Source organism: Hemiscyllium ocellatum, chromosome 39 (genome assembly GCF_020745735.1).
Source record: "Hemiscyllium ocellatum isolate sHemOce1 chromosome 39, sHemOce1.pat.X.cur, whole genome shotgun sequence".
Classification (NCBI taxonomy): domain Eukaryota; kingdom Metazoa; phylum Chordata; class Chondrichthyes; order Orectolobiformes; family Hemiscylliidae; genus Hemiscyllium; species Hemiscyllium ocellatum.
Window position 1 is genome coordinate 1,858,101 of NC_083439.1, and position 14,014 is coordinate 1,872,114.

General features: G+C 39.3%; 1 protein-coding gene across 3 annotated transcripts in view; it reads right to left on the reverse strand.

The window, feature by feature from the left end:
- Positions 1-3,577: 3,577 nt before the first annotated feature.
- dennd4a (DENN/MADD domain containing 4A) overlaps positions 3,578-14,014 on the reverse strand; it is a 154,029-nt gene continuing 143,592 nt past the window's right edge. For all 3 annotated transcript variants that reach the window (XM_060853248.1, XM_060853247.1, XM_060853249.1), the window contains exons 27-33: positions 13,117-13,315; positions 11,037-11,291; positions 10,334-10,451; positions 8,596-8,622; positions 5,404-5,566; positions 4,981-5,045; positions 3,578-4,588 (exon numbers count right to left, since the gene is read on the reverse strand). In XM_060853248.1, the coding sequence (XP_060709231.1) occupies positions 4,452-4,588; positions 4,981-5,045; positions 5,404-5,566; positions 8,596-8,622; positions 10,334-10,451; positions 11,037-11,291; positions 13,117-13,315 (964 nt within the window). In that variant the 3' untranslated portion in view covers positions 3,578-4,451. The remainder of the gene's footprint in view (positions 4,589-4,980; positions 5,046-5,403; positions 5,567-8,595; positions 8,623-10,333; positions 10,452-11,036; positions 11,292-13,116; positions 13,316-14,014) is intronic.

The following is a 14,014-nucleotide window of genomic DNA, read 5'->3' on the forward strand; positions in this document are numbered from 1 at the left end:
CCAAAAATTAGACTCCCAGATGGTATGTTGCCTCCCAGATGCTTGGGTCAGGGGTGTCACCGATCGGCTGCAGAGTATTCTGAAAGGGGAGGGTGAACAGCTAGTTGTCATGGTGCATATAGGCACCAATGATATAAATAAAAAACAAGATGAGGTCCTGAAAGTAGAATTCAGGAAGCTAGGAGAGAAGTTAAAGAGGAGCAACTCAAAGGTAGTGACCTCAGGATTGCTACCAGCACCAGGTGCTAGTCAGGGTAGAAATGAACGAATAGGCAGGATGGACATGTAGCTTGAGGGACGGTGTCGGAGGGAGGGGTTCAGATTTGTGAGACATAGGGACCGGTTCTGGGGGAGGTGGGACTATTACAAATTGGACAGGCTACACTTAAACCAGACTGGAACTAATGTCCTTGGGGGAGTTTTTGCTACTGCTGTTGGGGAGGTTTTAGACTAATGTGGCAGGGGCTGGGAACCAGAAGAGAAGACTAGTACACTAGTGAGATGGAAACTAGAGACTGTAAGGATCATGAAATTAGCATTACCAAGGGGAAGAGTAGGCAGAGAGTAGATGAACGCAAAAGAACTGGTGTCCTGAAGTGCATGTACTTTAATGCGAGAAGTATAGTGGATAAGGCAGACAAACTTAGGGCTTGGATTGGTGCCTGGGAGTATAACGTTACTGCAATCACAGGGACTTGGTCGAAGGAAGGGCATGATTAACAACTAAATGTTCCAGGATATAAATGCTTCAGAGAGGACAGAGAGGGAAGGAGGAGTTGCTTGCTGGTCAGGGATGATATCACGGCTGTGCTAAAGGAGGACACTATGAAGGGCTTGAGCAGTGAGGCATTATGGGTGGAGCTGAGAAGTAAGAAGGGTGCAGTTACATCGTTGGGGCTGTATTACAGACCCCCCAACAGTGAGTGTGAGGTAGAAGAGCAAATAGGTAAACAGATGATGGAAAGATGTAGAGGCAATAGGGTGGCAGTGATGGGTGATTTTAATTTTTCCAACATTGATTGGGATACACAGTGTCAGTGGTCTTGATGGGGCAGAATTTGTAAGGAGCATCCAGGAAAATTTTCTAGAGCAGTATGTCAACAGTCCAACGAGGGAAGGGGCCTATTGGACCTGGTGTTGGGGAATGAGTCAGGCCAGGTGGTAGAAGTTTCAGTGGGGGATTTCTTTGGGAATAGTGACAATTCTGTAAGTTTTAGAATAATCGGAGACAAAGATGACACTGGTCCCAAGGGAAGAGAACTAAACTGGGCCAAGGCCAATTATATCAAAATTGGGCAGGAGCTGGGAAATGTGAATTGAGAGCAGCTATTTGAAGGGAAGTCCACATTTAATATGTGGAAGGCTTTCAAAGATAGGTTGAAGTTAGAGCAGCATAGACATATGCCTTTGAAAACAAGGGATAGGAAAGGCAAGATTCGTGAACTGTGGATAACTGGAGAAATTGTGCAACTAGCCAGAGGAAAACGGAAGCGTACATAAAGTCTAGGCAGCAAAGAACTAAATGGGCCTTGGAGGAATATCGGGAGAGTAGGACCAATCTTAAACGAGGAATCAAGCGGGCTCAAAGGGGGTCATGAAATAACTTTAGCGAGCAGAATTAATGCTTTTTATTCATATGTAAGAAGCAAGAAGGTAACAAGAGAAAGGGTTGGTCCACTAAAGGATAAGGAAGAAAGGTCGTGTGTTGAACCTGAGAAAATGGGTGAGATTCCCAATGATTACTTTGCATCAGTGTTCACTGAGGAGAGGGACATGATGAATGTTGAGAGTAGAGATAGAAGTTTATTTACTCTGGGTCACATTGACATAACACGGGAAAATGTGTTGGGTGGGCTAAAGGATATTAAAGTGGACAAATCCCCAGGACCGGATGGGATCTATCTCAGGTTGCTGAGGGAGGCGAGAGAGGAAATAGCTGGGGCCCTGACAGATATCTTTGCAGCATCCTTAAACACAGGTGAAGCGTTGGAGGATGGGAGGGTTTCTCATGCTTACCTCTATACAAGAATAGTAGGGATATTCCAGATAACTACAGACCAGTGAGCCTGACTTCAGTAGTGGGAAAGTTGCTGGAGAAGGTACTGAGGGATAAAATCTATTTATATTTGGAAAAGAATGAGCTTATCAGTGATAGGCAACATGGTTTTATGTGGGGGAGATCGTGCCTTACCAACTTAATAGAGTTGTTTGAGCAAGTGACCAAGTTGATAGACGAAGGAAGGGTTGTTGATGTCATACACATGGACTTCAGTAAGGCATGTGATAAACTAATGGTAATCTAATGGAGAAAATGAAGTCACATGGTGTGCAGGGTGTTCTAGCTAGGTGGAAAAGAACTGGTTGAACAACTGGAGACAGAGTGTAGTAATTGAAGGGGGTTTCTCAAAATGGAGAAAGGTGACCAGAGGTATTCCACAGGGATCAGTGCTGGGACCACTGTTGTTTGTGATATACATAAATGATCTGGAAGAGGGCATTGTTGGTCTGATCAGTAAGCTTTCAGATGAAGATTGGTGGAGTAGCAGAAAGCATAGGGGACTGTCAAAGAATACAGGAGGATATAGATAGACTGGAGAGTTGGGCGGAGAAGTGGCAGATGGAGTTCAATCCAGGCAAATGTGAGATGATGCATTTTGGGAAATCTAATTCTAGAGTGAATTATACAATAAATGGAAGAGCCTTGGGAAAAGTTGATGAGCAGAGAGATCTGGCAGTTCAGATCCATTGTACCCTGAACGTTGCTGCACAGGTGGATAGAGTGGTCAAGAAGACATATAGTATGCTTGCCTCATCGGACTGCACACTGAGTATAAAAGCTGGGAGGTCATGTTAAAATTGTGCAAGACTTTGGTTTGGCTGCATTTAGAATACTGTATATAGTTCTGGTCGCCACATTACCAAAAGGATGTGGACGCTTTGGAGAGGGTGCAGAGAAGGTTTATGAGGATGTTGCCTGGTATGGAAAGTGCTAGCTATGAAGAGAGATTGAGTAGGTTAGGATTGTTTTCATTAGAAATATGGAGATTGAGGAGAGACCTGATTGAGGTCTACAAACCATGAAGGGTATAGACAGGGTGGATAGAGATAAGCTTTTTCCCAGGGTAAAGGATTCAATAATGAGAGGTCACACATTCAAGGTCAGAGATGGAAAGTTTAAGGGGGATACACGCGGCAAGTACTTTACACAGAGGGTGGTAGGTGCCCGGAATGCGTTGCCAGCAGAGGTAATAGAGGCAGGCATGGTAGATTCATTTATGGTGCATCTGGACAGATGCATGATTAGGTGGGAATGAAAGGGATATAGATCCTTAGGAATTGGGCGATAGGTTTAGACAGTGGATTTGGATTGACTCAGGCTTGGAGGGCTGAAGGGCCTGTTCCTGGGCTGTAAAGTTTGTTTGTTCTTCTTCCTTTGCCTATGAAGATTTGACTGAAAAACAAAATTATTTAATATTGCAAACCATTGCAAAGGTTTTAAATAAAACCTAAGAAAAAACAAGATTCTATAAGACATTACCATTTGTTGGAATTTCATACTCTCAAACCCAACAGGAACTGATTATTTAAAAACTGTTATTTAATAAGCTAATAAATACAATTTTATTTTCCCATAGGAAACTCAACTTTAAACATTAAAAAACTGAGTTTACACACACATTATCTTTGACCTTAATTAACTTCTTTTCAGTAAGCACTCAAATATATTTTTAAAAGGACAGTCCGCCTCTCTGGCTGCTTCACTTTTCACTGGATTGTCTCATCCTTTCAGAACAGGAATTCAGAAGGCGGCAAGTAATTTATCATTTCTCTCAGAATGTAAAGCATGACAAAAATTGCAAAGCAAATTCTAAAAGAAGCACACTGGACCACATTATGTATGTATCAAGCATATTTTGAAGCTGCATCATATAAGTATATATAATTATAAAGTAAATAGCATTAAAAGATTTCCTTATTTAAATATACAAATACTGAAATTACAACTTATGTGGAAAAACATGTCACTTTTACATAAAGTGTCTCTGCTACACATTTCTCCTCTATGAACATTTATACAATTTAGACAAAGTACTTCTAAAAAGGAACATACAAGTAACAGACTTGATGAGATGCAATGGTAGCCAGGTCCATTATGTACATATTAGCAGCATACTCTGAAGAGTTGAGCCCTCTTGTTTATGCAATCCTTCTTGTTAACCTGATCCAATAGCACTATAATACAAAACTATTTAAAATACTATATTAATTATATTTACATAGCTTTCCATTTGAATTCATTTTCTGTACATTTGTATCATTTAACCACCAAAAGATTATCATAACTTAACAGTGGCATATTTGGGGAGATTAGGTATTGAAATTCCATTGCACAATGTGATAGTTACATATCACTGATGTCAGACCAGTGATAGCAATGTCAATCAGAATTCTTAGAGGTAGGGTTCACCAAAGATCCTGCGACATTCCATAACCCCAGAGCTGGGAGGCCGGTCACAATTATGGGTCAGCTTCACCTGGCTGGGAGTTAGCTGATCATATGCTCTCTTGTATTCACGGTCAAATGCATCTGTTTGAGATGTAGAAGGTAGATAATAGAAACAAGATGTTAACATGACCCTTAAAAAAGTAGATATGAAAATGAAGCAATAATGTTTATTTTCTTTCAACTTATTTTTCAGTTTGAGGAATACTTTACAGTCCTGCTAATTCATTTAAAATTACATTCTCTTACAACTGTTTGTAGCTTTACTTGTTTAAGGGACACAATGATCCAGTTGCAGGTTTATTGTATAAGTAGAATACAAGGCTAAACGTTTGAAGGAAGTGTTTGCCTCTGGCAAGCAGCAGCAAGGTGCTGACAAAATGCTCCTCAGAGTCAAGCACAGACTAGCGACAGTGTACAGAGTTTGGAGTGATCAATAAGAAAAACAAAATTGTAAATATTGTGTGAAACGTTACCTATGTCAATGTTGTCTTTTCCAAGTGCCACAAGGGACAGGAACAGAATCTCTCTGTATAAACTCCTTCAAGAGAAATAAAACAAAATACAATTTTAAAAAGCTTGAATTAGAAATTAACATGAAGCTTTGCAAAACTAAACTTTTAGTGTAAAAATTTCTCTTTTCAGCCAACTGAATGATTAACTCAACTTTTTTCATTTGTTGGCTCTGTTTTCATTCTGAGGATAGTTAATAAACTATCCTACACTTGACAGAAAGCCCTAGGCAAACTGATTAAAGCAAGCTTCCCATCAGGATTAATGTTTGAAAAAGAATGGATTGATTGGGGAAGCTTGAAAAGTTAAACAACCATAGACTGTGATAAATAGATAAAATGAGAAATGTGCAAAATTAAGAAGTGAGTGATTATCAACTTGCTTACCGTTGCCGTTTAAAGTGTGGCTGCATGCTCAGCACCTCAAGAATCTTACTTATTGGCTTATAAATGTCATTTATCTGAATACTCTTCACAATGCTGTCCAGAAAATCCTTGTTAAAAAAACAGCCTCCACCTCGCAGTGTTTGAACAAGGGGATGTTTTTTAGCTGCAAATAAAAAAATGTAAATTAATTTGTATTAATTCTACAACTAAACTCAAATGATTTTGCAATAGGAAATAACGTAGAATAATCCTTCCCAAAGATTTTAACTGTCTTTGTCAATTTTTAAAGACAGGAATTCTGAATGCAAGGCTTATACTGCACCTCAGTTGAGGCAATATAATTTAATTGAACTTTGTTTTCTTTTGGTAACCAATTGGAGATAGAGTCATAGAGATGTACAGCATGGAAACAGACCCTTCGGTCCAACCCGTCCATGCCAATCAGATATCCCAACCCAATCTAGTCCCACCTGCTAGCAATCGGCCCATATTCCTCCAAGCCCTTCCTATTCATATACCCGTCCAAATGCCTCTTAAATGTTGTAATTGTACTAGCCTCCACCGCTTACTCTGACAGTTCATTCCATACACATACCACCCTCTGTGTGAAAACGTTGCCCCTTAGGTCTCTTTTATATCTTTCCCCTCTCACCCTAAACCTATACCTTCTAGTTCTGGACTCCCCGACCCCAGGGAAAAGACTTTGCCTATTTACACTATCCATGCCCCTCATAACTTTGTAAACCTGTATAAGGTCACCCCTCAGCCTCCGATGCTCCAGGGAAAACAGCCCCAGCCTGTTCAGCCTCTCCCTCTAGCTCAAATCCTCCAACCCCGGCAACATCCTTGTAAATCTTTTCTGAACCCTTTCAAGTTTCACAACATCTTTCTGATAGGAAGGAGATCAGCCTCATCTGCATTAAAAACTGTTACTTCCATAGTGGGAAGGACGATGACTCCTGAAATTAGCCCCATTAATATTCTTGCAATTACTTCAGAATTGGAAACAGCTGTAGTCAATTGTGCTGGTTTACTAGTCAACATATTTTTCTGGAATTTTTATTTGGAATTTCATCTTTAATAAAGCCCACTTTTTTTATTCATATGTGGGACGTGGGCATTGCTGGCTGGCCAGTATTTATTGCCCGTCCCTAGTTGCCCTTGAGAAGGTGGTGGTGAGCTGACTTTGTGAACTGCTGCAGTCCACCTGCTATGGGTTGACCTACAATGACATTAGAGAGGGGATTTCACTAGGGAAACATGTCAGCCCATCCAAACAACAAGAATAATTTTGTACAAGTTAGGTTTCCTTTCAAGACAGCAGTACACAGGGGATCAAAGGGTTTTCAAGAAATTCATTTAAAACGTTCCATATGTATGACTAAGAATGTTCCTTTCTCCTTCTTCACTTGTAGTTGGCATAGTAAGATAGTCTAGTACTGGGTAATCCGAGTCTTGGTCTAATTGTAATTGATGAACTTGACAATTAATTTTTCAGAAGTCTCTTTAATATCCTGATGCATTGAAGTAGCTGGTAACAAAAGAGGCAACTTTCAAAAGAAAAAAGTTTAAAAAGCTGGGATTTCCACTGCATTGTAATCCATTTGTCCTTGCACAGCAAAAGAATCAGACTCTTTTTGTTAGTTTGTCAACTCTCATACATTGAAAATAGTAACTTATGTTTGTTAGTAGAGTTATAACCTAAAAAGACACTGATGTTTTGAGAACAGGAAGATGGGGGAGAGAAACATACCATAATATAATGGCAGGAAAAGAACAGGTGCTTGGATATGATACTTGAGGCAAAAGCAGTCACAGTGACCACTGTGGTATTTACACTAATTTATACTTTACACTTTTAAAGTGGTTATGAACTATTAAAGTTCAGTTCTGCATTTGTTACACACAAACAATGTGGTGATTTCAATACAGTATATAATCGATTATAGACACTGGCTAAAGGGGAGCTTTAACAAATGTCTGGCAGGGCAGTCTGGATATTTTCATAATATTTCACACAAAATTACACATCAGGAGTATTGATTTAGATGCATTTTGGAAAGTTTACAGCATACATTTTTAAATACAGAGGAACTTTGATTATCCGAATTTCAGATTACCTGAAGAAAATCTCAAAGCCCTAAAAGAAACATTACATCAAAGAGGTCTTTTGTTTACAATGATTAAAAATGAACTTGGCTTACTGAGATGCTGCCGAGAACAGGCCTGGACATTGATGTGAGCCCAGGCGCCATCTCCAAATGACTGACCACCTGCCCTCTCACATTTCTCCCCCACCCCCACTCCACACTTTCCCTGGAGTTCTACATAGGGGTGTACCCTAAAACTCGCTTCCCCAGATAATCTCTCTAATATTATCCTGTACAGAGCAAAGCTGGCACTTGTCAAAAAATTGCAGTAAAATGTGTGTGCGCTATTTTGAGACTCACCCTTCTAAAGCAGCAGTAGTCTTACTGTTGTTGCTCAGTCTGTGGTGGGTGCAGACGTGAGGTGGTTGACAGGGGGTGGGAGGAATCAGGGCTATGGGGGTGGACCAGAGGTGGGTTGGATGACGTTGGGGGAGCAGACTGGGGCTGGGGTGGGGGCAGATTGGGGGGAGCGGGCAGGGATGGAAGGGGGTTGGGGGCTCGTGTACGGTGTGCTGCTGCCTAGTCTCCTGAACAGGGAGCAGACTTAGCAAGTGCTCATCTGGTCAATGCTAGTGAACTGATGGCGGGGGGGGGGGGGGGGGGAGCGTGGGTTGGGGCGGGAGGCTACAGCAAAGCTGCTGGTCCATTATACACAAGTGTGTTTCTACTCAGAAAGGGGGAGCAAGGCAGGTACAGTGAGGAAAAGGGAAACTTCAGAAAACTCAAGAGTCCCAGAGGAGAGGCATTGACTCAATTAACAGAATAATCAATTACCCGAACAAAATAGTGCCTGCCATCTTATTCAGATAATGGAGTTCCTCTTTATACAGTTTAAAAGATGTGGGTGGCAAAAAAAATCAGAAGCAAAGAAATTCACACAATAACATTGATTTAATTGTTAAATAAGCAAATACACTGCAGTTAAACTATAAAATCAAATAAGTGGTAGCAAACATTTTCTTAAAGCGATAAAACCTGATTTTGAAGTCAATCGTAAATTGAACTTCTGCTACAAATAATGAAGAACAAATTGGATACTCACTCTCAAATAAAAGTGTATAATTAAGACCTGTGAAGACAGAGAAAGTTTAGTTAGTTGCATTAAGAACTTGGGTTTCAATAAACAACTGTGTTTAAAGAGGAAAATGTGTAATTTGAATAAACTAAAGCTATTAACTGATCAGTTGTGAAAGTGACCCACACACAGATCTTACCACAGTAATCCCCCGCCCTTCCCTCAAATGGATGGCTCACATAAAGCACTTATGGTGATCATGAATTTCGAGTAGGTGTTTAGCTGAGGAAGAAAACTAAATTATTTCCTCAGATTAGCTGAATAATATTGGCAGAAAATTTAGAGTCTGCTGCTGGTTTGGTGACTGAAGCTCCCCAACTGCCAAATGTAAAAGAGTGCCCTCCAATGCCTGAAACCCTCATTTTGTCAGTTTGCAAGGAGACAGACAGGAAGTGGCTATATTAAAGTTACAAGATGTCAAGGGGCCCACATTCAAAAACTTGAGAGCAGTGGGAACTCAAGAGTTTGAGATGTGTGATTAATTATTTACAGTAACTGCGACTAATGCAAAGATTCAACCCCAACTTCATTTACACAATATTTATTAAAAACACCATAGAAAATGACATCACCAACCCAAAGAAACCCAAACATATAAATAGAAAGCAGGAAACACCAGCAGTGCTTTATTCGGAGGCTCACTAAGGACGTTACCTCATATGGTGACAAAACATCTGAAAATGAACCTTCCAGCTCAGCGAGCAAACCTACATCCCTACATCAACCTGAGCTACAAATCTTCTCAAAACTCACTTATTAAAAACACACTATAAACATAAACATTTGAAATGTACTGAAAACATTGAGGATAAAATTAATGTAATGGCAAGCAAATTAAGAAATGCTGTGTACTTTGCAAAATTACCAGCAATAACTTACATTTGTATAACGTCTTTAATGCATGTTAATATTTCAAGGCATTTTACAAAAAAGTAATCAAACGCCAAAACAAAGGTGGGGAGATGAAATTTGGTGATTCAAAGCTTCATCAGAGGAGGGTTTTCTGGAGAATTTTACTGGATGATAACAAAGATGTGGATAAAGGTTGAGCATGGAATTCTAGAACTATGGGCCTAGATGGCTACAGTCACAAATGCCAATAGAGGAGCAAAGGAACCAGAAAACAAAGCTCTCACCATGCAGAGATCTCAAACAACTGTATCACTGGAGGACAAGCAGGAATTATGTGACGAAGGGATTTGAACTGAGAAGACAGGACTTCTAAATTTTGGGTGTTGCCAATCTGGAGGCATGAAGCATGTAAGTGATGGGTAAATGGGACTTGATTCCGGTTCAGATATAGACAGCAGAGTTTTGGACAAGTTGACCTTTATGGAGGCAGGAGATTGAGAGCTTGGCCAGGAAAGTGTAGGAAAACCCGAGACCAGAGGTGACAATACCAGATAAAAGTATATAAGAAATTGGAGCTGCACATTGATAATGTTTAAAAATTTCTCAACATACAGCTCTCTCTTTTAAAAAAAAAGCTTAAAATTAGTTGGTAGGGATGAGCACACCCAAAAGTGTGAACAAGTGAATAAATTTCAGTGCATACTAACATAAAATGCTTTTGCAATCGTGTAACTTCAATGATATTTGAGTTATGAAATTGAACGTAACCGTGATCTGGCTAATATATAGTAATTTATTTTGCTTGACACAATCTTAAGGTATTAATTGTCTGTAAACATGAACTCATACTCACTCTTAGCATTCCAGAGGATGTAGAAAGGCTGACTGGGATCTTGGTGCAATTTTAGATTGTCCCACAGCATCTGAATTAGAACATGTTTACTGTCCTCTGACATCCAGCTACGAGGAATCTGTGAAATACAACTCTAACAGTGAGCAAGAAATTCAATAATGGTCCTAAGAATAATTCTCAATTAACGAAGAAGTACATTGAAATAATATTAATCAATTATGCTACATAAAGTGTAATCAATAGAAATTCAGATAGGAGGCATGACTAAAAAAAAGGACCAAAAAAGCTGTATGTGGAGCAATTCTAGGACTACAACCTTCTGAACTCTATATAACGTAATAAATCAGAAGTCAAATGGTTACTTTTTCAGTTAATACAGGTGTCACCTTTAGGTTAATAGCAGCTGGCTGACCCTTGACTTTATACAGTCTTATCATTTAGTAAACTTCCTTTGTGATGGATTTCTGTTTCTATCATGGACTAGTAAATAATTTGCCCAATTGAAGACTTTATTCTTCTAGAATTAAATTTCATCTGAGGAAAACTATTTTGAGCTGGGTAGCAGCAGGACAAAGAACTGTGTTATGTGTCTGCTGTCGGTGGTAGCTAAGGGAACAATTTAAATTGAGCACAGTACTCAATTAAAGCAAACTGTCACACAACGTTTCCTTTAGCACTTAGGCTTTATTCATCACTGGCTTACCGTCATGCTTTTATTACAGTGTTCTGAAGTGAGTACAAGTCCTGGCAGGTTGGTGGGTAGATCAATACGCCGAAAATACCACACCAAATTCCAAAATACAATTGGATGGTGATCCACAAATGTTGCCATGGATATTACTTGATCACCTTCATTTTCAAGTAAACTTTCTAGCTCTTTCCACAACACCAAGGGGCTCAAGTAAGGAACAGTTATAGGGTCAGGATTTGGTAATTGCCATTCGAAGCCCAATCGATCCTAGAAAAAAATTTAATCACTGATGAATGTGAGGCTGAGACTTGGATTTAAAACTAAAACAAGGAATACATTCCAAAAATAGATCATTTAAATATTAAACTAAAACCAAATGCAATGAGTACTTTCAGTAGAATAATTGACGTAACTGGATTTCTATGTTTCCTTCAATTTGCAGATTCATGAATGAAGCAGTGAGTGCACGATCCTTCCAACTGCCATTTCAGTCTGTCATTCTGGATTGGTGTGGTCAGATTTACTAACTATACAATTATGAAGCATGTATCCACATTTACTCAAAGTACACACTATGATGAGCCTAGACCAGATCCCCATGCTTGATTATTACTTGCTTAGTGACTAGTAACATTTTTGTTCAAATTAGACTAAGTTTTAAATCCCAGGTATTTATTAAGGGAATAAAGCTACAGGATAAGAATTTTTTCCCCTTTCTTGGGGGTTGAGTGTCCTCCCTCCCTTGAGGGAAGTGCAAGCAGGGTCATTGAATATTTTCAAGGTAGACTTAGATAGATCCTTGACTGACAAAAAGTCAAGAATCACTGGGGCAGGTCAGGAATGTGGAGATGAAACGACAATCAAATCAGCCCTGATTGTATCAAATGGCTGAGCAGGGCTTGAATGGGCCAAATAGTCTACCGCTCCAAATTCATATATTTAGATGCGCAAAATTCAACAGTTTTGAACAAAGAAGTAAATTTTACCCTTCAAGGTTAGGTAAGTAAAACAAAGCATTGTATATTCACGTTTATTCCAAGAATTAACAAAGGGCACACATAAATAAATAAACAAACAAACAAGCAGTAACATTCATGACACTATACATTAAATGGCAAATACAACCAAGACAGATTCCATTGATAGTTGTTGACATTAACAGTCACCAATAAACATTACAACTATTTCTTTCACAAGGAATTACAAATCTTCACTTTAAAAGATCTCGCCTCTGCATTTCCTCAAATACTGCTCGAACTTGGTCTGTCTCATTGACTGCTCACCTCTCACTGGTCAAACCTCCTCCTCCAAAATTGCTCAAAACTATATTCATCTCTACAATTACTGGCCTTATTCTGTTTTTTTCACAGCCAACTAACTTAATTAAACTAGCACAGCTGCAGAGTTTCCCTGAAGACTAGACTTCAAAGCTGCAAATACTGCTTATGGGCTTCCTTGGGAACCAACTTTCAGCTGCACCAAACAGTTCTCAGAACTGCTTCTGGGGCCTAGTGATCCAATGATTTAAATTAGTCCTCACCTCTTCCAAACTGCAGCAACACTTGACCCTACGCAGCCATTTTCTTCTATACCGATGTGTTCTGACTCTTTCTGACTAATAACATCTAAGAACAAAATGATTGAAAACTGACTTTTGAACACATTTTTCCATGATTATTTGATTGTTTTGAGTATTCTATTCAAATAATCAGAGTATCTGGTGCTTATTAAGAGGTAAAATCAAATCTGGTCAGCAATAGAACCTTCTGTGCCCTTATTGCAATCTTCAGTTAATTACCCCTCTATGGCAGCCAACCTTGGAACACAAACAAAAACTGATTTAATTCTAATACTTTTAAAGCTTCCCTTAGAAAAGGCAAGGGAAGTCCTTTGGGAGTATTAAGTATTTTATATCAACATATTAGGATATTATTAACTGATACTTTAAATTTTCTGACAAGTGTGGAACACTTTGAGTTAGCCACAAGCACAATGCAGTACTTTGAACAAAATGTACATTCTATAGATATTCTTTCACTGAATACACAATCAATTGGACTTCCACCTTTTTCTCACACACTAAGTCACATACCGTTGATTCATTCAGATTTGTTGGTAGGCTGCCTGTTGGAACAGTGTGGATATGGCGCCGAGCGTTAGGCTCCTCAGCTATAGAACTGCATCCGCTAATGCTTCTTGCAACAGTCTGCCCTAACAGCAGGGACTCATTGAACCCATGCTGTCTCCCTGAAGGGATCGGAATACATCTTGCTGGCACAGGTCGGTCATTTCTGGCAACAAGAAATAAATTTTAGAAGGAGGATAAATTGACATATAAAATTCTTATTAGAAAACTACTATAACTGAATCCTGATGAACATGCAACTACTTCTCTAGAACTTTTCATTCCAGTCGAAACCTTTTTATCTGGCAATTCAACCTAAACAAAGTCAAAGAGCATCTCAACACATTTATTTTACACAAGCACTTGGACTTTAAAATCTTCTGCCATTCCAAGGTAACACTTGTACAGGACTGACTGCATTTTAATCTGAGTGGACTAACTACAAAACAGATTCACAGCCTTAAATGTAGGGAAGACCAATTCCAAAAATAAATTCCCAATACCCTCTTGCTCAATGATCACTAACATCAGTATGCTTCTCTCACTGAAACTGGATAGGACTTATCTTAACTTCACATTCGTAAAGTACCTAATTGGCTATAAAAGGTTTTGGGATATTCTGTGATCAAGAAAACTATTGTAAATGGATGTACATTCCTTTCTTCTATATTCTTGACCTTCATCTCTTCGTTATCCAATCAACTGGCTGCGTGGGCAAATATTTGGCAAATGCAATATAATGTGGATAAGTGTGAGCTTATCCACTTTGGTCACAAAAACAGGAAGGCAGATTATCTGAATGGTGGCAGTTTAGGAAAGGGTGAGGGGCAACAAGACCTTGGTGCCATGGTGGAACAGTCACTGA